General features: G+C 40.3%; 7 protein-coding genes and 1 long non-coding RNA gene across 14 annotated transcripts in view; 5 read left to right on the forward strand and 3 right to left on the reverse strand.

Annotated features, from left to right (window-relative positions):
* The first annotated feature begins 1,059 nt into the window (after positions 1–1,059).
* Positions 1,060–2,900, forward strand: LOC104811860 (F-box/FBD/LRR-repeat protein At5g56420-like). The gene is made up of 2 exons (XM_010538709.2): positions 1,060–2,249; positions 2,338–2,900. The coding sequence occupies exons 1-2, from the start codon at positions 1,170–1,172 to the stop codon at positions 2,611–2,613; spliced, it is 1,356 nt and encodes a 451-aa protein (XP_010537011.1). The 5' UTR covers positions 1,060–1,169; the 3' UTR covers positions 2,614–2,900.
* Positions 2,901–3,476: 576 nt separating this feature from the next.
* On the reverse strand, positions 3,477–3,923 carry LOC104813273 (transcription elongation factor TFIIS-like). The gene has a single exon (XM_010540842.1). It carries the CDS (start codon positions 3,921–3,923, stop codon positions 3,477–3,479), a length of 447 nt encoding a protein of 148 aa, XP_010539144.1.
* A 760-nt stretch (positions 3,924–4,683) lies between these two features.
* Positions 4,684–6,188, forward strand: LOC104811861. Its single transcript, XR_771533.2, has 3 exons — positions 4,684–4,767; positions 5,193–5,307; positions 5,482–6,188. It is a non-coding gene; the product is annotated as an uncharacterized LOC104811861 (long non-coding RNA).
* Positions 6,189–6,204: 16 nt separating this feature from the next.
* LOC104811862 (beta-glucuronosyltransferase GlcAT14A) lies at positions 6,205–8,650 on the reverse strand. The gene is made up of 5 exons (XM_010538711.2): positions 8,584–8,650; positions 7,489–8,114; positions 7,303–7,378; positions 7,088–7,203; positions 6,205–6,990 (listed from the first exon to the last, which is right to left on the reverse strand). Exons 2-5 carry the CDS (start codon positions 8,036–8,038, stop codon positions 6,479–6,481), a joined length of 1,254 nt encoding a protein of 417 aa, XP_010537013.1. The 5' UTR covers positions 8,039–8,114; positions 8,584–8,650; the 3' UTR covers positions 6,205–6,478.
* A 1,878-nt stretch (positions 8,651–10,528) lies between these two features.
* LOC104811864 (proton pump-interactor 1) lies at positions 10,529–14,067 on the forward strand. Of its 3 annotated transcripts, none has more exons than XM_010538713.1 (8): positions 10,529–10,547; positions 10,748–10,829; positions 11,361–11,738; positions 11,828–12,292; positions 12,393–12,587; positions 12,696–12,794; positions 12,890–13,411; positions 13,488–14,067. In XM_010538713.1, exons 3-8 carry the CDS (start codon positions 11,379–11,381, stop codon positions 13,794–13,796), a joined length of 1,950 nt encoding a protein of 649 aa, XP_010537015.1. In that variant the 5' UTR covers positions 10,529–10,547; positions 10,748–10,829; positions 11,361–11,378; the 3' UTR covers positions 13,797–14,067. The 3 variants fall into 3 exon arrangements, with proteins under 3 accessions (XP_010537015.1, XP_010537016.1, XP_010537017.1); XM_010538714.2 differs by lacking the exon at positions 10,529–10,547 and adding an exon at positions 10,967–11,071 and having other exon boundaries at positions 10,651–10,829; XM_010538715.2 differs by lacking the exon at positions 10,529–10,547 and having other exon boundaries at positions 10,657–10,829; positions 11,828–12,019; positions 12,113–12,292.
* A 1,888-nt stretch (positions 14,068–15,955) lies between these two features.
* LOC104811865 (VQ motif-containing protein 33-like) lies at positions 15,956–17,066 on the forward strand. The gene has a single exon (XM_010538717.2). The coding sequence runs from the start codon at positions 16,110–16,112 to the stop codon at positions 16,872–16,874; it is 765 nt and encodes a 254-aa protein (XP_010537019.1). The 5' UTR covers positions 15,956–16,109; the 3' UTR covers positions 16,875–17,066.
* Positions 17,067–17,762: 696 nt separating this feature from the next.
* Positions 17,763–19,672, reverse strand: LOC104811866. Of its 5 annotated transcripts, none has more exons than XM_010538721.2 (7): positions 19,514–19,672; positions 18,930–19,045; positions 18,700–18,790; positions 18,508–18,586; positions 18,325–18,389; positions 18,123–18,193; positions 17,763–18,037 (listed from the first exon to the last, which is right to left on the reverse strand). In XM_010538721.2, the coding sequence occupies exons 3-7, from the start codon at positions 18,753–18,755 to the stop codon at positions 17,982–17,984; spliced, it is 327 nt and encodes a 108-aa protein (XP_010537023.1). In that variant the 5' UTR covers positions 18,756–18,790; positions 18,930–19,045; positions 19,514–19,672; the 3' UTR covers positions 17,763–17,981. The 5 variants fall into 5 exon arrangements, with proteins under 5 accessions (XP_010537023.1, XP_010537021.1, XP_010537022.1 ...); XM_010538719.2 differs by having other exon boundaries at positions 18,930–19,272; XM_010538720.2 differs by having other exon boundaries at positions 19,190–19,672.
* A 439-nt stretch (positions 19,673–20,111) lies between these two features.
* LOC104811867 overlaps positions 20,112–21,549 on the forward strand; it is a 4,697-nt gene continuing 3,259 nt past the window's right edge. The window contains exons 1-4 of the mRNA XM_010538724.1: positions 20,112–20,375; positions 20,671–20,735; positions 20,837–20,935; positions 21,265–21,397. Coding sequence (XP_010537026.1) covers positions 20,151–20,375; positions 20,671–20,735; positions 20,837–20,935; positions 21,265–21,397 — 522 coding nt within the window. The 5' untranslated portion in view covers positions 20,112–20,150. The remainder of the gene's footprint in view (positions 20,376–20,670; positions 20,736–20,836; positions 20,936–21,264; positions 21,398–21,549) is intronic.

Here is a 21,549-nt window from a genome sequence, read left to right on the forward strand (position 1 = left end):
GCTTCTGACACAACTGAAGATACTGTCATCCTCTTGATACATCGATTCAACCCTTTTGCCAGTTTCATGGCACCGGTTCCTCGCCATAAACTTCATGAGCTTTGAAGATTCCTGTCGGAGTTGAATCCTCCTCTGTCTTTCTTGGAGAAGAGGCGATATCATTGACTTTCCATTTGTGAGTTGGCTCGCTTGTTCCAGTTTTTGCACCGCCTTTCGAGATCTGGTCAAGCGAGATGGGGACACCGATGATGGGAATGGTTATGGTTCCAATCCCTGGAACTGTAATTGTTCCTGAGAATTGGCCTAATGGTCCAGTGATTATACCGCTTCCTACTGTGAAACCGGGACATGACTCTAACCCACCAACCCCTCCTGAACCGTTTTGGTTACCGACTCCTGCCTTGGTTCCAGAACCTGAGTCGTCTGTGCTGCTATGGCTGACCGAACTGTCTCCGGTTTCAGCCTCTTTCGCTTCTAGTACGCGCCCACCGTCTGTGACAGGATTCTGCATGAGGGTTTTGCGTCCAAAACCGAAGCTAAAGCTTAGGAAGAAGAACAAGAACCCTATGCTTATCAGCAGCTTCTGTCTTGTCGGTTCTGCCATGTTTTTGGATCAAACAGTTTTATTTTTATAAGTGGTTAATAGTTTTAGATGAATCTACAAAAAGGAAGGTTATGGGGTTTATATATATATAAAAAAACAATGCTTGAATTTAAGAGAGAGATATACGGCCGAAAGTTAAATCAGAAAAATTTACATGTTTCTGAATTTGTGCATTGAATTTAGGCCCATGGCTTTTGTATGAGTTTTTAACTCTTGAACAATTTGTATCTTTTTAATTTGAATTTTGGAGCAGCTATTTCATGATATAAATTATATATTTGCTAATAGAATTGTGTGGCGTTTAACGTGGTTTAAAGCGTGAAACTACAAGAGGGGCTAAAAATGTTTCGAATAAAATAATGTGGGTGAATTTGTAATTTGTGAAGAAATTCAGGGTGAAAATAATTGTTCCGTATTGGGGACAAATGAATATAATTCTTGTTCGATTTCACAATTACCGTCCGAGACATGAACCCTAGAACCCACGAACCTGAGATTTTCATTTTCTCGCAGTTCTTTTCTTCGGCCGGGGAATTTCTACAGTGATCGCTCATCGCTGTCATAGATGTCGGCTCAATCTAGTCCGTTCTTATCCGATGATGACTCCGATCATCGTTCTGAAACGGAATCAGAATCAGAATCGGAATCCCAATCTCTCGACATGATCAGCCATCTCCCCGACGGCGTAATCCAACAAATACTCTCGTACCTCACGACGAAGGACGCCGTCGCCACGAGTGTCTTGTCGTGGCGGTGGAGATATATCTGGGAGCTCGTCCCGAATCTCAAATTCGACAATTCCAAGGCATATACATACGACGAGCGATTCTCGGATTTGGTGAACAATGCCCTTATGTATCACGGCGCGGATATTCTGGAGAAATTCCACCTGAAATGTAGCCCCTACGATGATTTCGAGGAGTTGGAATCGTGGGTTGACTGTGCCGTCGAACGTTGCCCGAGAGAAGTGAAGCTGTCTATGTGTTCTTTCCCAGGTCGTCATTTCGCCGTGCCAGCAAGTGTCTTGAACTGCGAGACGATTACGGTGCTGAAACTCAAGGGTGAAGGAATCTTCGTCGATGTTCGAGATACATATGTTCAGCTTCCCTGTTTGAAGGTCTTGAATCTGTTTTTTGTTCATTACATAGATGATAGTTCTCTTACTGGTCTGTTGTCGGGTTGCCGTGCGTTGGAAGAAATCCATTTTAGGCGATCGTTTTATCATGACAATATCAAGACCTTGTGCATCAATGTTCCTACTTTGAGGCGTTTGGTTTTGGTTTGCCCCAAGACTTTTGTCACGTCTCAGAAACTCAAGCTTGAGATAAAGGCACCGGCTTTGGAGTATCTTGAGCTTAGGGCTGTCCAATGTCAAGACTTACTAGTGGAGGAATTTCCCCAGTTAGTGAAGGCAACTCTCGATTTCTGTGAACCTCTCACCGGAAAACTTCTTGGTTCACTTCGAAATGTCAAGCAACTTTGTCTGGATAATCTTCCGAAATCTCTGCCTCAGGAGGGCCTTAATTTGATCCCTGAGTATCATCAGCTGGAAGGTTTGGAGTTCACGCTTGTGGATTCTGTGTGGGGTGTGCTGATGGATCTGCTCGAAAATTCTCCCAAGCTGAAAGCTCTCGTCATACGAAAGGTCAGCGTTCAATCTTTACCGATACTGTCTTGTTCGTTGCTTCTTAGTTTGTGGAATTGGCTGCTTGACATTTTTCTTCTCTCTGCAGGATGAAAGGATTCCGCCTTTGTCACATTGTTCGTTTCCGAAGTCTCTCCCTAATTGCTTTCTGTATCAGCTTGAAACATTATGTGTGCATGGATTCACTTGTTCCGAAGGAGAGATGAGTTTCGTGAGAGATATCCTAGAGAAAGGTGAAGCCTTGAAGCGAGTTTACATCCACACCTTCTCTTCTCTAATGGATTATGAAGCCAAGCAATGCCTTATCGAGCAACTTTCAGCATTACCCAAGAGCTCAGCCAGTTGCGAGATCGATATAGTCTAAGAAACAACTTCCTGGGGCCTCCAAATGTTGTTGTCTTGGCTGTTATTTTTCTCTTTTCTACTTAACCTCATTGCAATAAAGCGTAAAGATCAGGCTTGCTTAGTTGAATTGAACGTTGTATGTGCATCTAAGTGTTAGTTCTGCACTAGCCATAGTTTCTTGGATAGAACAGATGTGTAGCCATGTTGTTGTATATGGAAAGATGCACAGTTCATGTCACTGGTGATATACTTCCCTCTCCTTTTGTCAATGATCTTGTCAGTACTAATGGAGTTTTTGGTCTACCATAGTTCATGCATCTTAGGGAATGTTACTGATCTCTTTGGTTTTTTTTTTTTTTAAGGTTTTGCCCTCAACTGAAGTTAAAAGCTTTTACTTTGATTGCTGAAAAGGGTTTTATTTGTCTCACTAGACTAGGGTTTGTCTGAATTCCATCCCAAAACCTGCTTATTCTTTTATTAGAATCTGTTTGGGACTTAACTCGTGAGAAAGGTCTCGAATTCGCATGTGCAAATAAAAGAGAAGAATTTGGCACGTGGTGAATGTTGGTTTATGTCATAGAAATCTTCCTTTGGAACTGGAGTGAAGATTGTACATGGTTCCTTTTTTGTGTGGAGTGTGATTAAACAGACCGGATTTGGGTGTATGATGAAATTGAACAGGTGAGTTTCAAGAAGGATTGGGTGAGCACAAGAACCAGACGAAGAGAAGGAACGAGGTATGATCTCAACTTGCATGTGGGTTCTGTTTCCTAATAGTTACAATGGATCCAATTGAATGGACAAACAGAAGAAACAATAGGAACAGAACGAAAAACAATCAACAAGTACTCCAAAGAACGAGTCTTGACTCAGAGACAGAATCTACAGGCGTGATTTGACCAGGTCTTGGGGACTGAGTTGTCCAAGAACAAGCTTCTTCCTCACATCGAGGCTGTCCGTACACTCGAGATAGTACAGTATCCGTCTATATGTCATCCGTATGGGGATTTCCTTGAGCAGTCTGGGACGCTCCAATGGCTTGAACAGACCCAACTTCTCGAACAGCGCCGTCTCCATGGAGACAGCAACTCGGTTCACGTCGCAACCTTCGACCTCGTCTGCCATCTCTTCTCCGACCTCTTCTGCAACTTTCGACAACGCCGTCACAATCGTCTCTCGCACGTGATCTCGGTGCTTGTCTCCAGACCTGAACGATGTGGATGAAGAAGGGGGATTTTTGACACGTTTGGTCTGTTGTCTCTCTGATGCTTTCGTTCGAGCCTTGAAGCTCTGGTTCTCTGCGTAATGTCTACACCTAGTTGTCACCATTGTTGCCTGGCCGAACTTATGATTATGATGATGAAGAGTTCAGCATCTTCGTTGCTTATATATATATAGAGAGAGAGAGAGAGAGAGAGATGCAAGGGAAATCAGGAAATGGGTTTTTCCTTTTCTTATTTTCGAGGCTGGATTCACAGTTTTCCTTTCCTTGGAGAAGGTGGTTTGTTAGTTTCCATTTTTTTAATCACTGACCTTTTAAAAGTATTTTCATTTTAAAAGTAATTAAATAATATATAAAGATATTTTGGATTTTGACCGGACAGTGAGGAGGGAAGCTAACCAGTGCCCGCAGGTTGTCACTTTTTTCTGAAACCTATATTTTACAATATTTCCTATCTACTGCTGTATTCGCAATGTTTCCAAAATTATGATTTCGTCCCACAAGCTTTCGAATATTTCAAAAGAGCCCCTTCATTTTTTCGTTTTAACAATATAAGCCCTACATAGAAGCATCCCAACGCGGGGGAGATCTTGATTAGAAGGTTCGGACACATCTATGGCACTTGGAACGATGGAACTCATAACCTCATTGTATGTTTCAGGTCTTAGAGGAGGCTAGAACCTTCTGTTGCAAGCAAAAGCTTCCCTGTAAATTAAATTTTGGAAATTTATTATAAAGAATTGAGCGGTGGTCCTCAAGAATCAAGAATGTAATTTATTTTTATTTGTTTATAAATTTTATATAATTAAGTGATATTTATAAATAAAGATCGACGTACGTGGAAATCACGTCAAGGACCAGGATTTCTCCTTTTTTAAAAAAAAAAATTATGTACCCTGCTCTTTGCCATTCTCAGTGCTGGATTCTTGTGTCGTCTTCGTCTCCGACACGGTATCTTCTTCTTCTATAGTTGTCCGTTCTTCTTTTCTGTTCTTCCGATTCCTATACTCTCCGATCCAATTTTGATGTCTGTTGATCTTAGAATTTAAGATCCGCATTGTCGTTTGATTCATCCGCCTGTCGACTCCCTGTTTCTTGTTTAAGGAGAAAATAGACGGAATGAGATGTTTCGCCAAGAAGACGTGAAATTTTATTAATTGCGCATCATCGAAAATTGTGGACAGATTTAATGGGGTTTTATTTAATATCTAGGGTTTCATCTTTGGACATGATGAGTTAATCTGATGAACCATTGGTTTGCTATGTTTCTATTCCCTCAACAAGGGTTTATCAAATTTCGTCTTACAGAGTTCATGAGAACCCGAAACATAAGTCAAATTAGGCTGTTTCAATGATCATGTCCTCTATGTTTTCAGGTGTAGGAGGAGATCAAACCTTGGACAATTTTCTTGAACTATCGTGTCCATATGTTGTGTCGGCTGTAAAAGCTACCTTCCTGTGGATCATTCAGTGTATATATCTCCTGGATTGGTGGGTTCAAGAGATTTTTTGATGATTGACTTTGGCAAAGTTTGTGCTTCAGATAAAGAATCTGTATTAGGCATGCCGTTTGAATCGTCATATACATGGATTCATATAAGGGTTTTCGACTGTTCTTTTAGTGCAGACAGGAGACTCTGGTAATATCTCTGTTTTCCAAAACAGGTTTTTGGGCATGGAAGGAAGCAAAAACCTAATCATGTCACTGGTCCAACGGGAGCTAATGCTGATGAAAGTATCTGTTTTGATTGCAACATATGTTTAGACACGGCACCCGATCTGGTCTGGACACCCTTTTCTACTGGCCTTGCATCTACCAGTGGTTGCATGTCCAAATGTATTCTCTCTCCGATGATAACATCTCCATCAGTTCATTGGTGGTGGAAGAGGCTTGTCTTCTTCCACATTTGACCCAGGAAAACATGATCATACCGGGTGATCTGACTCACTTCATCTTCAGCACCATTCCCCTCGTTACCATGTTGGCTTCACAGCTACGAAAATCAACCGATCTTTGCCAGTGCGGTGATGATGAGTTTTGGAATGTTGGGCCAAATTCCCTATTCCAGCCGGAGGGTGAGAAATCGAGAAATGCAGCTTGAGAAGTTCCTTCATCGGGTATCAATCTTTCTCCTCGCAGTTATCCCGTCTTCTAGCTCTCGTCTTGTATAGTTTGTGATGCAGATATAATGGTAAGTCACTATGATATAGAATTACAGACAATTGTTTCGATTAGGTGCAGGCCATTAACCGTATACATACATACATACATCTATATATATATGCACACACTCATTCGAGCATGTATCCCTGTAAGCTACACATGCTCGAGAGGCTTATGAACATTTTAGACCCTTTGTCTTGTTTTTGTTGTCTAGGTGTGTGCGGTTAAAGTGGGCCTGTTAGCCCAAAAAGATGGATGTAGGGTAATATGTTAGGGTTTTTATTTACGGCCCAAATGAAATGCTCATGGGCCATCAGCCATCACGTCTCTCTTTCCGTCCGCAAGGAGAAACAGCGTGGAATATGTGAATTCTCGGAAACAAATTAATGTATGTCTCTTAATGAACATCGAAAAATAGATCAAGGGTCTTGATCACATTCACCATCTGGGTGAACAAAAAACTATGGAAACGGATGGATTCTTGATGATGAACCCTAGCTACTTACATTGTCGATGACCTAGTTTAGCTGTCTGAACGAGTCTGGTGACAAGGGAACCGAGTCGTTTAGCTCCAGGACCTGGTTCGATCTTAGAAGGGTCACCAACACTAGAGCATTTCGGTTTCCCTGTGCACCACCCACCAGGCGTGAAGCTACTACTGCTACTACCACCGTTCCGACCAAGCAAATCTTTATCGATCAAGTCCAACACAAGATCATTCTGTCTGAACTTGCGAGCAAAGGCGGACCCGCTCGCGACCATCTTCTCAGTGTCGTTGACCGTCAGTGTCTTGGGATGCTGTTTCGGAGGCCAGTCCCATGAGATGTAATGGAGGTCGTGGTTCACTACTGTCTTGGAATACTCTGGAGAGTTGCATATCACTGTGTGGAAATACCCTTCTGGCGTTGAGAGGAAATTCGTGTAGTACATTAGCAGAAGCCTCGGGAGATTGTCCCATCCCCATATGCAGTACTCTACGAACGAACGCGACAGTATCGTCCATGCAGATCCTGCATCCCGAATTTATATATATATTACATGCAAAAAAAAAACACGATATATGCACACGTACAGGCAGGAAATCTTGATATATATATAAACACTAACCGGTAAACAGCTTGAACGCAGTGGGAAGATCTCTCCGTGGTTGGACCCAAAAGACGTTGGACTTCGTTCTCAAGTAAAGCCCCGGGTCTATGATCAATGGCTTCGCTCGTTTTTCGCTGCAAAAAAATGGCAGTAGTTCTCACTCATATGATACAGATCAAACCCACGCCATTGGAAAGAAGAAAGAGCTTTTCTATTGAAAGATTCGGATTTACTTTTTCCATCCTAGTTTGCTCGTGTGTTCGACGAAGCTAAGGTTCCGATCCAGTTCTGAAAACGTATGGATCAGATCTGCAAAAAAAAAAAAAAAACAAACAAACACAGAAAGGGACATTGACCCGACAGAGATTTTCAATCCAGACAGAACTCAAACTAGGGTTAGGACATATATATTTATATACCATCTTGTGTGACAAGAGGATAGTCTGAAGCGCTGAGGTTGATGAACCAATCCCAATCTTTGCTCTTCTTCAAGAGAACAGCACAGGCGTGGAGTGTATTGGCAACCATGGTCGGCCCACGATAGGTTACAAGATTAGCCTTGGAGATCATGTGAACGTTCTTGACGCTGCTAAAGACAGGATCTTCTCTCACTCGCCTCGAAAGTTCCATCCTCTCTTCAATGGGTGACTCCAAGTCCAGATGAATCACGTACTGATTCCTCGGATGGTAGATCGCTCTCAACGCTCTCCATAGCCTCTCGAGATCTCCTCTCGACCCCGAAACCAGATATCCAAAACGAGGGAGCCCACGAGGCCTAGGCTTCGATATACCAGTGGCGGTATCCTTCGTGGGTAGATGGTAGAGATTGTTCTTGGCGAATATTGAATTGATGGAGCGGAGGGAAGAGACGAGACCTATGTTGAAGAAAGCAGCCATGGAAAACATGAATATGAACGATGCCATCACAAGGGGGAGTACCCATTTCTTCTCCGCGTTTGTAGCCGCCATTGGAGAAGCTTATGATCATGAGAAGCAATGAATTGCAAAACCTCTAAATTTCGTCCCGACCGAACACTACGATGATCTGATCAGACAAACCATATTTTTTTATGTTTATGGTTGTCACAGAAGCAGATTCGAAATTAATGGAGATTGCCAATGAATCAGAATTGACGCAGAATCAGAGTGGTCATTGTACATAGACGTACATGAAGATACGGACAAAAAAAAACAGACGAAGAAGAGACAAAAACGACAAGAACAACAAAACAAAGAGTGTGATCTGGTTATCTTCGTTTAACCCTGAAAAAGCCGATCATTTTCGAGATTCTGATTGTATTTTAAAACCCTAGATTCTGGATCTCTCTTACAAAAGAAACCCGTCATTGATGACGACGTGATCCCCAGACAGTTTCAGACGGATCTTGTAATAAACATTGAGATTGAAATTAATACCCGACAACTCCAAGCTGTTTGGAAACAAATCAGAAAAAAAAAATCCCAAATTGTTCGATCAATCAAATGAAGATACTCGGAGATGGGGAAAAAAAAACCTGTTTGTTATTTTGTCCGATTCACCGCAAAGGGTCCAGCCTTTTTCGCGGTTTACGAAGAAGAAAATATCATTTGTTAAAAAGCTATAATCTTTTGACTGTTATTTTTTTATTATTTGAAGATTATGGAGTTAGTGATTAATGCAACGCTAATCTGTGAAAAACGCCACGTGGAGAAGATTAAGAAGAAACGTGCAAACCCAAAGAGGATAATTATCATTTAATCAAATTCTTAACGAGGTTTTGAGATGCATGCAGATCTTCTAAAAGTGAAAAGAAAGTCCATAGTAATATATTCTTGAAGATTATATTCCTTTAGATGAAGAAGACCTTTTGATTTTTGTTTCCATTGTAATTGCAAACCTTCTTTCTTAATTTCTTTATTGTTTCCCGTTATACGTCGTTTTATTTATTTATTTACTTTATTATTATGAACGTTTTGACAATCTTTATTAATTATACATTAATGGCCATAAACGTAGCAAATTTAATTTTATGTTAAGAAAATTGGGGAAGGTGGGAGAGAAGTGGGAAAATGTGCATCGCTATCAGCATGTTGTGTATAATTAAAAACAAAATTTAATTAAATATCAGAAAACTACCATATTTTAATATTTTACCATATAAAAAAATACCATATTTTAAAATAATAATAAAATTGCCGGATGTACAATTGGGCCTCAATGGGCTTTGTAAATGGATCTTATTTCGTCCCATATTTGTGATCCCACCCCCCACGCCAACCCATTGCATAATAGAACGTAAGTAACTAAATAAATAAATAGAAATATTGGTATATTCTTTTATTTAAGAAGTCCCCAAATTTTGTTGAAGAAAAATAAAAGTGAATATAAAAAAATCCAAATGCATAGCAAAAACATTGACATTTTAGTATTAATTTGGTCAATGATCACAAATTTGAAAGATTTTTTTTTTCAAACGCTGTTCTTTTTTTCTTGCTACTTTCTAAACTCTTGAAATGCTATACTTATTTATTTTATTTTATTTGCAATTCCTTCACGTGACATATATTATTATTATTTACTTTCTTTTCTCTCTAATTATAAGGGTAAAAACGTAAATTGAGCTTACGTGGGGATGATCGTAACTGTCCGTCAGATCTCATATGCGAGTCTTGTTATCATCGCCCAGTCCGACGTGTCATAAAGTGTTTGGGTCTCCCACCTAAGTCCACGTCTCCAACACCTCTCTCTCTCTTCCATGGATATTTCTGTCATTTTGCCTTTCCTCTTTTTCATTATTATTATTATTATTATTATTATTATTGAAACATAAAGCAACATTATCTTTTAGAAAATCTTATTTAACATCTTAACTTTCACTCTAAATAAATTTGAATCTCACATAAAATTATTGATATATTTATTAAGTTATCTTTTTAGTTAAAAGTGTTTTAAAATGGTAAACTAAATTCTAAATATAAAGTTTAAATGATAGGGAAAATAAATTAAGTATAAATATAAAAATTTTGGATATTTTTATAAAAGTAAACTTTTATTTAGATGTATACATAATTAAGATTTTAAAAATTATTTGGCATATTCCTTATTATTGTTTACCTATCAATTGTTTGTATTTGCACTTTCAATGCCACAGTAAGAAATTTTTATTGTCTTCGTATTTTCTCCGGGTGTGCAGTGCGCATATATATATATATATATAAGTATGTACAACAGCGAATCATGCAGCTTGTTTGGAATTCCACAATAGCTTGGTTTCATTTAGATATGGCTGCAAAACCACTCGTTATAACATTTCGAAGGTGAATCCACTTACGAATCATTTAAGCTCGAGTGGGAATTGAAGTATGACCTCATTTTTTTTTTTGCGGGAAAGTTTTGTTTTTTTTAATCAAATGAATCAATAAATATACACACACGCACATATCTGTACAGAAAATGTTTGGTGAATACGAGAGCCCTTTCCCATCAGAGAAATCTGTGGTAATGCAATTTGAGGAAAATCTCTTTACCAATTTTTTTTTTATAGGAAAATCTCTTTTAATTGCTCATCAGACAAATTGTGGGAAAAAATTAATTAGAGAGAGAGGGGGGGCAATTGCGGGCTTTTTTTTTTTCAGAAATCGACGATGTATTTAGATTGAGATCTGACCAAAGCTTCCATTTTGATACAAAATCTTCAGGGACGAATATTTTCGAGGTCCTTTCTCCAAAAGGGTCTTCTGTTATCTTCTTCCAGATCTCTCTCTCTCTTTCCATTTCTCGGTAATATATGAATCCCATGTTTCTCTCTTTTTTTTCCCCTGATTTGTATGTTTTTTTATAAGCAAAAGTTCATCCTTTTTTCTGTTTTTTTGTTTGTGGGTGCTCATAATTTTGTTGGGTTTCTCCGTCTTCTGGAGATTTTCTGATCGATCATCCGAGATTTCTTGCTATTTGACTTGGGGAGATGATCTGGGTTTGTTTCGATTTCACTGCTTTGTGGTAAAGGTTTGATCTTTCGGCAGGTATTTGCTGTTTGTTTACTCGGAATCTGGTGTCCATCTATCAGTTTTCTGGATTAAGCTATGTCTGAACATGCGTTGAATGCCTGCGGTTAATTGTCGAACTCTTCGGTTTGGATAGATGATGTCTCGACTCGATAGATGATGCGTTGTGAGTTAGATCTTAGCATAGTTTCTGCCCAATTTGGTTGTTAGAATCTCGGTACCTGTTCCCTTTTTTGTTGGTGTTTTCGTGATTTGTCTCTACAGATTTGTTCAGGCATTCACGGTTAGACATGTCCTTTTGCATTAGGGTTTCGTGTTCTGAACAATGGGCGTTGAAGTTGGGAAGTCTGACGGATTCGAGGTTGCTCCTGCACCTTTTGAGGGCAAACCCGAGCAAAACGGGAAGTTCGATCACGGAAAAGGGGACAAAGTCTCGATCAAGTTCGGGTCTCATGACGAAACTAGCAAAGGGGATGAAAACATTAGCAGTGTATTCAGCTCCGACGCCCCGAAAGATGCGGCCGAAGAATGGCCCGCGGACAAGCGGATCCACACCTATTACTTTGTAAGGTATCGCCCTTACGAGGACCCGAAAATAAAGGCTAAGCTTGAACAGGCGGACAAGGAGCTTCAGAAACTGAACCGTGCCCGTGCTGGAATCGTGGATGAGTTAAAATCTAAGAGGGTTAGTTTCGTGTTCTGTCTTTCCTGCTCGATGAATTGTTCTTGTCGGGCAACATGGTTTGCGATATGAAAGAATGTGATGTTGAATAGGCTGCGAGATCGGAGTTATTCGATCAGCTGGAGCCGTTGAAAAACGAGCGTAAGGGATTCAATACCATTTTTGATGAGAAGAGAAAGGAAATGGAGCCATTGCAGCAGGCATTGGGAAAGCTGAGGAGCAACGAAGGCAGTGGGGCCCGTGGAGTCGGCCTCTGTTCCTCCGAGGGAGAGCTGAACAATATGGTACGGTCTTATTTCAAACCGCAAATACGTACACGTATTTGCTTTATTATTCTTTCGTTATATCATCATGAGTTGACTGGAAAAAAAATGCAGATATACAGCTTACAATATCGTATACAACACGAAAGCATCTCGTTGAACGAGGAGAAGCAGATCCTGAAAGAGATCAAGCAGTTCGAGGGCACGAGGGAGAAGGTCATTGCCAATGCGGCGATGAGAGCCAAGATCAAGGAGTCTTTGGGTCAGAAAGACGATATCCAAGATCAAGTTAATGTAATCGAAATGGAAATGTAACAACTAATATTCGGTTAGGCAAGCAGACTCGTAAATTCTTTCCTTTTTTTTCATACGTTTTCGTGATGATGTTTCATAGTCGATGGGAGCTGATTTGGACGGAGTGAAAAAGGAGCGGCAAGCAATTTCGGCCAAGATTAATCAGCTGAGCGAAAAGGTGAAAGCTATTAAAGACGAGATTCAATCGTTAGAGAACGACCTGAAGATTGTGACCGAGAAGAGGGACAAAGCCTTTGCTAACATTCAAGATCTCAGGAAGCAGCGTGATGAGACGGTACAGAACATTTGCCTCATTAAAGTTTTTTGGTTTTGCGCTCTCCGAGTTATGGATCGTGGCGGCATGTCCTTACTTTTTTTCCCGGGTTTTGTAACTGGGTTACAGAATGCAAACTTTTACCAAAGCCGGGCTGTCCTGAACAAAGCTCGGGAATTGGCTGCGCAAAAGAACGTAAAGGATCTCGAGGCGCTGTCACAAGCCGAGGTTTTTGCTCTTTCGGGACCAAACCAATTCTTCTCTTATGATGTCCGAGATTTTCTTTTGTAACCTTTTTAGTCTCAATTTTTTTTTGTTTCCAGGTCGACAAGTTCATGTCCCTCTGGTGTAGTAAGAAGAACTTCAGAGAAGATTACGAGAAAAGAATATTGACATCGTTGGATGCTAGGCAGCTGAGCCGAGACGGGCGTATTAGGAACCCCGAAGAGAAGCCGCTAGTCACACCAGAGGCACCGTTGTCGAGGGAAACGGCCGAGGTTGCACCTAAAGCCAAGGTTAAACCGATGAAGGAGGAGGATGCGGATTCTGCCCAGAAGACACAGAAAGCAACCAAAGACACAGGCAAAGCAAAGGAGGCCAAGTCCAAGCCCGACCATCAGGATACTGTGGATGACAATGATGATGGTGAAGATGAAGTGTATGGACTGGGAAAACCGAAGAAGGAAGAGAAGAAGGAGGTGGATGCAGCTACGTTGAAGGAGATGAGAAAACAGGAGGAGGCGGCGAAAGCCAAACAAGCAATGGAGAGGAAGAAGAAACTGGCAGAGAAAGCTGCTTCGAAAGCGGCCATAAGAGCTCAAAAGGAAGCGGAGAAGAAAGAAAAGGAAATTACTTTATATAACCATTTTGGTCTTGTTGGATAAGTTGACGGTTTCGTTATCTGACATTGGGTGTTAACAGGAGCGTGAGAAGAAAGCGAAGAAGAAAGGTGGCGTTTCAACTAATGACGAGGCAGAGGCAGAGGCAGAGGAAGTGGATGATGAAGGTCCCGAGCATGGGAAGAAGGAAGAGGAAGCTCCGGTTGAAGAGGAGAGGAAACCCGAGAAGGAGAAGCCGATAAGGAGCAGAGTCCGCCGCCCGAGAGGGCCGGAGACCCTCCCGAGGGCGATCTTGAAGCGGAAGAAGTCGACGAACTACTGGTTATATGCTGCTCCTGCAGCTGTCGTGGTCCTCATCCTTCTGGTCCTTGGTTACTTCTATGCTCTCTAAAGATCAAATGGAAAACAGAAACTAGGACAGCAGACGAAAGGATGAGGAAGTGAGCGAGCAGAGAGAGAGGTTATGAGCTCGTTTTTTGTAGCGTGGGATGTTGCAAAGGTTTCTTTTCGAGTTCTTGTTCTTTTAGTCGTCTTGGAGGGACGGGCGATCAACTCATAAGCCTTGAATCGTTTACGTATCTGTAGACTTTTCCAAGTTTTCCTTCTTGTTGCTGTAGCTTGACGATGTTACTTGAGGAAGAGAAACAATACTTGCGTTTTCATTGCCAGCAAGAGGATAGAGGGTAAAAGAAACACCGCGGAAGAGGCGAGAGCCATTCTTACAGAACCGAATCCAGTTAGTCTAGGTTCCTGCTGCAGCGTTCTTGTTTTGGTTTTTTTGGTAAAGGGTGAATTTTATATAAACATTAGAATTTACATGACGTTCGGATTCCATTCCGCCCCTCCGGATGCACTCATCATCAAGGGTTGTAGAATGAGCATCATCCAGGTAAATCATCAAAGCATTGCAAAGTGGCCAAGCATCAGAATCGGGATTATCATATCAAAGGGTTTGGGAATGAAGCCGGATTTGTTCTTAATTGGCGGTAAGAAGAGCTTTGATGATAGAGCGAGACCAAATATTGTAGTTTACCTCTCCAAAGAATTTTTTTTTTGATAATCGGGTAATCTCAGGCCCAAAGGGCCCAGACTAATCCCGACCCACACGCACAACCGGCACCACACGTGTGGGATGTGAAGCACCCGAAGGTGGCCGGAGGAGAAATCTCTATACGCTGGGTGTTGAACCCACGACTCTTGTTCAGGAAATGGGCTCTCAAACCAACAGTGTTGGGAGATCCCCTCTCTCCAAGGAATTCTAAACCTGTTGGAAGAATTAGAAAGAAATGAAGGTGTTTCAAAAAGGAGGAGGCGGTGCATTAAATTCATGGAAAAACATGGGGACATTTGATTTCTGAAAAATATTTTCTCCTTTATATATGAACACGTTTACTGTACGTGGTGCGTATATTTAATACAAAAAAAAAATGCATGGACTTCAAAAATACAAAATCTATGGTAAGCTAACAAATTAAAAATAATTGAAAAAAAAAACTAAAATCTATGCATGGACGTTCACGTATAAAGTATAATATTAATTTTTTTTAGTTGGTTTATTTTGGGTGAAACTCTGAATTCGATTGATAATGAATTTTATTCTCTTTGTTACTAATTGAGTCAGCCAATCTTAGATTATTTTCGGCATTTTTTTTTTCAATTTTGGTAGATTTTAATATCTTATAGACATACGATTATACTTTTACGTCATAATTAAATAAACGAACTAGGTGACTGACATGACAAATTTCAAAAATTCGGAAAAAATAAATTAAAGCCTAAAAAAATGATGATCAACGAATTAATAAAAAAAAATTAATGTGTAAACTATATATAAAAATGAGGGAATCTCACACCACTAGAAGGCGTTCTAGAAAACATTAATGATTTTGGGGTTTGAAAGAATTTGATCCTTCACGGAGGAATTGGTGTCCCCACGACCCACTTTTCCTTTTATTATTACTACATTGATTCGCCACTACATTATTACCCATTCTTAAAAATAAAATCTAAAAATCTTATTCATTACGATAAATATTATATATATATATATAACATCAATGTACATTTTTTTTAAAATATATTGTATCACACATATATAACAAAAATTACCACTTTTTTTATGATGGTATCACATTCTATCATTTTTTATAGTAAAATTATTTTTGTTAATTTTAATTTGGTCCGTTGAAAATGAAATTTGTTATTTATAAAGATAGAAGAATTGGATACTCTTTCCATTTTTCTCTTGTAATTTACTTTTTTTTTTCTCTATCTACTTCTTAAAGATCTGAACTCACTCACTTGGGTGTGTAGTGGTAGTTGTCACATAAGGAGAACAAATTCGCACTCACTGGCTATTTATGTTTTTGTTGGTTCTATTTTGAAATTAATATTTTTTATATATATATATATATTAAAAACATGTCTATGATGATGATGATGTCAATATTCTTAGTTTATGAGGGTAAAGAAGTGATGGTGCACAATGCAGATAGTGTTCGGACACAAGAATCTCAAGGATTTTTTTTTATTTAGGTCCGAAGAATTTTCAGAAATGAAATGGACATAAAAACATCAAAAAATCCATATTATATTATATTCACACATAAGCAACTTCCACTCTTCTTCTTCTTCTTCTTCTTCAACAATTCTCTCTCTTCTCTCTCTCTCTCTCTCTCTCTCTCACGAGGGTACGTGTATATCTATGGAGGTTTCTGCAACTTCCATGGCTTCGAAACCAGAAGATATTCATAACCCATCTTCGGGAATGGTGTCTTCTTCGAGAGGAGAGGAGAGTCCAAAGCCACAGGTCCAGATTCAGACAAGATCTGAGCATGTTGTCTCAGCTCCTTATCCGACAACGTTTGTTCAAGCCGACACTTCCACTTTCAAACATGTTGTTCAGATGCTCACTGGCTCGTCGGAAACCACCGTGAAACATCAAGAATCTCCGCCGCCGCCGCTGCTTCCGGGGAACAACAAGGGATGCTTCTCGATCCCGCCGATCAAAAAGGCCAACAGCTTCAAGCTCTACGAGAGAAGACAAAACAACAGCAACAGTAACAGTAGCAGTAACAACATGTTCATGATCAACACGTTGAGGGTCCATAGTACTCCGAGGTTGATGTTCTCAGGGAACAATCATGGCCATGGTCATGGTCATGGTCATAGCCCGGGATTCTCGCCGAGGAACTCGGAGATTCTTCTCTCTCCAAGCATGCTTGACTTTCCAAAGCTAGGGCTGAACAGCCCGGTTACACCTCTGAGCAACGATGACCCCTTCAACAAGGCATCGCCTTTATCCCTTGGAAATTCGTCTGAAGAAGAAAAGGCCATTGCCGAAAAAGGGTTTTATCTTCACCCATCTCCCATTTCTACTCCACGGGATTCTGAGCCTCAGCTTCTGCCTCTGTTCCCAGTCACTTCCCCTAGAATCTCCTCTGATTCATCTCCTACACATAGAGATTGAAGCGTATATATATCTGATTTGCTTCTATATTATAATTTCTTTTCCTTGGAATGGTATGTGAAAGCCTGTCCCTTTTTTTTCTTTGTATTCTCCCCGGCCTAATGGAGCATTGTAAATTCCATGTGTCACTGTCTTTGGACACTGATTTGGTCTTTATTTTTTGTTATCCAATGAGAACAGATAATATTATTATCATGTGAAACATTTCAGATTATATCCAGATTCTGACGTAGAACTCTGCATTCTTATCTCAGGTTGTCAGCATTTTATTTGCCAATTTGACAGCAATATGTGAACATAGTAGTTGCATTCTCACTTCTCATAGGAGAAAATTATAACACTTTGACTTTGTAACAAAAGAAAAAAACACAATTTGGAGTACTGAAGTTTGATTATCCGGAAAACTTCCACGGCTTCGGACCCATTCAATCATGTTTCAGCATTTTGTCCCCTGGACTTTGAATTTCATAGCCAAATCATGCAACCACGTTGCTCTCTCTCTCTCTCTCTCTCTCTCTCTCTCTCTATCTGCATTTTGCTCTTGAATTTTTCTTTGTTGATACGTTGTGTTTTTTTGGTCGCTTTTTCTTTTGACTTGAAAGAAAATAACGAGATTTGGAAAGAAAGAAAGAAAAAAGAGGAAGGAGAGAGAGAGAGAGAGAGAGAGAGAGAGAGAGAGAGAGAGAGAGAGAGAGAGAGAGAGAGAGAGAGAGAGAGAGAGAGGGAGTAAAAGACCAAATGAGTAGTGCGTTATGATGAGAGTTGAAAACCAAGCAAAAGGAGAGTCACCTTTGCTTCACATTACAAGCAAACACCATTCCTCCTCCAAAATATCTTTCTCTCTCTCAACACATTTCATGGGAACATACACAATTAACAAAATGAATACGAAGAAACTGTTTCAATATAAATTTGCCAAAATGTGTAATGGGTGAATTAAAGTTCTTATCTTTCAGCTCAAAGAGTTATCAAGTTTGAAACTTTCATCAGTTTTGTTCATGAGGCTGGTCGGTTGGTTATACAATCATGCAGGGGTTGTGAAGTACAAAGATTTGGATTTTGTGAAGATTCATTGGGTTTTTTTTTTTGGTGAAATGAAGTGTTTGTTTACTCCAAGTGATCCAGCGATTTCTTTCTAACTCCGACGATTTTCTTTCTTGTTCCTGCGAGCAAGAGGGCACGGGAGTTTAGCCGGATCTGATGAGTATTGACGTAAAATCTCGGGGCAAGGGAAGTTACAGATCTTACCGGGCTGTAGTGTCGAAAAAACCAGATAGATACTTCCGCAGATCTCCATAGTTTGTGTTCCCGAAGAGAACCTGTCGGATGGAAAGATGTAAGGATCGATGTTAGTGGAAGAAATCAGATGCTTCTATATCTCAATGCATCTAAACGCGGCCGGGAAACATATAGCATGTGACTTGATTCCCAGGAAACATATAGCATGTGCCTTGATTCCTGAAGAATGCCATCTTTCAGTTCAACGCCCTCGAACCCATTTCTCCATATGTGCCCCTGCACACAAAAAAGTAGAAGCGTTATGCAATCACGAGCTCGAGAACGATTTGCAAGGGCATTTTATCACGCAGACCACTCGAGATTAAGGATGACAGAGATTAAAAACAGTGTGTACATGTTCGGGCCGTGGAATAATCAAGACCCAGTTGATGAAGCTTGATGGGGGCATCGAAAAGATAATGATAACATTCAGCCTGGAATCGAGAGCATCAAAATTTCAGACAGAATGATCGTCCGAGCGCAGAATGATATTTGACATATTCTCGGGTTTCTTAACGTCAACTAGATATAAGAAACTTTCACAAACCCTTGTCTTAGCAATGATCCAAGAATCGCCCCAAATGTATATTCCATGATTTCCATACCAGTACAGCCGTTGTTTCTGGACAGGCTTCTATCTGAAATCGGAGCCAAAATGTCGAAACAATGTAAATAAAATTCTTTAATTGCTTATAAGCTATCAAACTCACTTTCAGCAAAGAAAAAGAGACAGTGAGTTCAGAAAATTTCATGAACATTGCAAATAGACAAACATACAAGCATGAGCAAGAGAATCTGTAAGTTCATTCTTGTGTTCTCTATTATTAGGACAATAAGTTCATCATAATATCCCATGATCTTTGGATCCCTTTTACCATCTCCATGGGTGTTACCTGCAACATGCCAATTAAGATGATAGATTAAGATGAAATTAAAAAAAAAAACCAAAATGGCTGGTGGAAGTAACAATGCATAATGCAGAGCTCAACTGCTGAAATGAACTGTAACTTCCCTTGAATACAATAAGAAGAACATACCTTCAATGCTTTTGAAGAAGAAAACATCAGCGTTGAATTAAAGGTGAAATGAAGAAGAAGAAGAAGATGGCCATGATAGACTTCTGAGTAATCCGGAATTGTAAGAGGAGAAACGTAAGGGACGATTCAAAACACCCAATTTCACGACATTTTTTGGATAATCAAAACAGTGCCCAGAAAGGGAATTAAAAGCATCTAACTAAGCAAACTAAAGGAAACTGAAAAAACCCTGTCTTGATCGACGTCAGAAACGCGCTCGATCATCAAAGTGTTGTCCCAAATCGAAACAACAAAGGCTGCCTACTTTTTATTTGATTTGTTTACCTGAGAGGCCGCCGAAGCTGGGGATCGGAATAAACTAGGAGACTCGTCGTCTCCATTGGAGACCTTCGAAAGTATGGCGCTTCTGCTTACGCCTTTTTCGGCCGCCATTGCCGCAGCAGAAGAGAAAAGCTCGAGCAACCCACAACAAGATCTTTTCTTTTCCTTGGATTTTTTTTTATGTTGGCGGGAGGCACAAAGCTCACGCCGTTTTGTTTGCTTAAAAATGACACGTTGTCTGGCTACGAACAAAACGACACGTTTTCTATATGTAAAGTCATGTTTGGTAACGATGAGTCTACTGCTTCTTGACCGGAATAACTATATCCTCGCTCACGAGTGTCGAGGTATAAATTTAAAATAAGGGTTTTGAGTATGAATATTATTTTTGTCTCAATTTAATCCGATTCATGACTGATGAAAATATAAAAACAGTATTTAAGAATAAAAAAACACAGGAGTTAAATGTGAAATTTGATTGTATCCGCAGAAACGTAACTGCACTAATTCTAAGCTGTTCTTGGCAAGAATAACTTTATTCCCGTTGGAGATAACTGAGATAAAGAGGTGTAAACTTATCGTTGCAACCCTGCGACAGAACTTCACTAAACCAAACCAGAAGCTCTCTTATCGTCTTCTCATGTCGAGAGGGACAGACCGCCTGTTCAAGAACCTGAAGCAGTTCGCCGATGGTCAGTACACGCAATTGTCGGCCCGTTACGGGCAACAAGTCATAGACATTCTCGACTTCCCCATCAAGCTTGTCTTGTCTCCTTTCACTCTCGCCTTCGACATCGCCGGTTCTGCCCCTCGCGGTTTCGGCATCCCCGAGTTTATCTCCAAACTATCTTATCTCTCTGTCTTCGTGAGTAGTTCCTCCCAAATCTAATTGCTTTCCAATGTGTAATAATCGGGTATTTCTGCTACTGGGTAGTTGTGATTCTGTGTCTGAACGGTTGGTTTGGAATTATGCTTGTAGAATTGTCTCGAATGTCTGATTCTGGGCTCTGGCGGTTGCCCGTTTCTTTTCGAAATTTGGCATTTTTCTCTTTGATGTTCGGATATTTATCGGAGTTCTTTAGAAAACCCAGCTCTAGGGTCGTGTTTGATTCTGTATTTGGAGTAATGTTGACTTTGACTCCATCGACTGCGCATTGCAGGCCGTTGCCACACTTGGAACCTATGACATTGCATTGGAGTTGGGAAAGAAAGTGATATGCCAAAGGTTTGCCTTCTTGATTCTTGACGTCTCATTCTCGCAAACCCGATATGTTTTGCAAACTGCTTGAGGTCATCTAGTGACAAGAAAATGTTCTCCGTTGCCAGGGATTGCAAAACATGTAATGGATGGCAAGCTTTAAGGTGCACCATGTGCAAAGGAACAGGGAGAGTTCACTATCAAATAAAGGATTACAACTTGAGAAGGTAGTTTTAGTATCTTTCTAGTCCATCTGATTGCTGCTTAAGGTACTTGGATTTTGTCTAATTCATTGCCCGCCGTTGTCCTGAGCTTTAGGCGCTACATTTCTTGTTCTGTGTGTAAGATTGCCACCTGCAGTTTCCTAGCAGTTATTGTAAATGTTAATAAGTCGGTAAAGAATGATGTGAGATGAGCGTTGTTTCGATGCCTGTAACCTCTCGGTTTTGGCATTCATAGAAAGACATACATCTCCAGGATTTTCTGTTATGTTGTCATTTCAGGTTACATCAGTCAGGTTCTAAGCTACCTGAAACTTCTGTATCTTTTCTTGCAGTGGAGAGAAGCCAACAGCGGATAGTGTTGCGGATGCAATTGTTGAGAATCGAGCTGAGTTGGTGCATCTTCCATCATCCATTAACCTTAGTGCACCATTGCCATCTAAAGACTGCCCAACCTGTGATGGAACAGTGAGATGTTTTCCGACATCGCGAATATTCTCGGCTAATGTTTATTCGATAATGCTTTAGAAAGATGCTGACTGCATTTTGAGGATAGCCCAGATAGACCATCTATCATATTGCATGCTAATTTTTTTTTTTTTTTGGGGGGGGGGGGTTCT

The sequence above is a fragment of the Tarenaya hassleriana genome, unplaced genomic scaffold, assembly GCF_000463585.1.
Source record: "Tarenaya hassleriana unplaced genomic scaffold, ASM46358v1 Cleome2, whole genome shotgun sequence".
Taxonomy (NCBI): domain Eukaryota; kingdom Viridiplantae; phylum Streptophyta; class Magnoliopsida; order Brassicales; family Cleomaceae; genus Tarenaya; species Tarenaya hassleriana.

Coding starts and splice junctions, on each gene's coding strand:
- LOC104811864 (XM_010538713.1), top strand. CDS start 11,379: ATGGGCGTTGAAGTTGGGAAGTCTGACGGATTCGAGGTTGCTCCTGCA. Junction 11,739..11,827: donor ATGAGTTAAAATCTAAGAGG/GTTAGTTTCGTG, acceptor GATGTTGAATAG/GCTGCGAGATCGGAGTTATT. Junction 12,293..12,392: donor ATATCCAAGATCAAGTTAAT/GTAATCGAAATG, acceptor GATGTTTCATAG/TCGATGGGAGCTGATTTGGA.
- LOC104811860 (XM_010538709.2), top strand. CDS start 1,170: ATGTCGGCTCAATCTAGTCCGTTCTTATCCGATGATGACTCCGATCAT. Junction 2,250..2,337: donor AAGCTCTCGTCATACGAAAG/GTCAGCGTTCAA, acceptor TTCTCTCTGCAG/GATGAAAGGATTCCGCCTTT.
- LOC104811865 (XM_010538717.2), top strand. CDS start 16,110: ATGGAGGTTTCTGCAACTTCCATGGCTTCGAAACCAGAAGATATTCAT.
- LOC104813273 (XM_010540842.1), bottom strand. CDS start 3,923: ATGGTGACAACTAGGTGTAGACATTACGCAGAGAACCAGAGCTTCAAG.
- LOC104811862 (XM_010538711.2), bottom strand. CDS start 8,038: ATGGCGGCTACAAACGCGGAGAAGAAATGGGTACTCCCCCTTGTGATG. Junction 7,204..7,302: donor AGCAAACTAGGATGGAAAAA/GTAAATCCGAAT, acceptor ATTTTTTTGCAG/CGAAAAACGAGCGAAGCCAT. Junction 6,991..7,087: donor TGCGTTCAAGCTGTTTACCG/GTTAGTGTTTAT, acceptor TTCGGGATGCAG/GATCTGCATGGACGATACTG.
- LOC104811866 (XM_010538723.2), bottom strand. CDS start 18,755: ATGGAAATCATGGAATATACATTTGGGGCGATTCTTGGATCATTGCTA. Junction 18,587..18,699: donor GGATCATTGCTAAGACAAGG/GTTTGTGAAAGT, acceptor TCTCGATTCCAG/GCTGAATGTTATCATTATCT. Junction 18,390..18,507: donor TTATTCCACGGCCCGAACAT/GTACACACTGTT, acceptor TTTTGTGTGCAG/GGGCACATATGGAGAAATGG.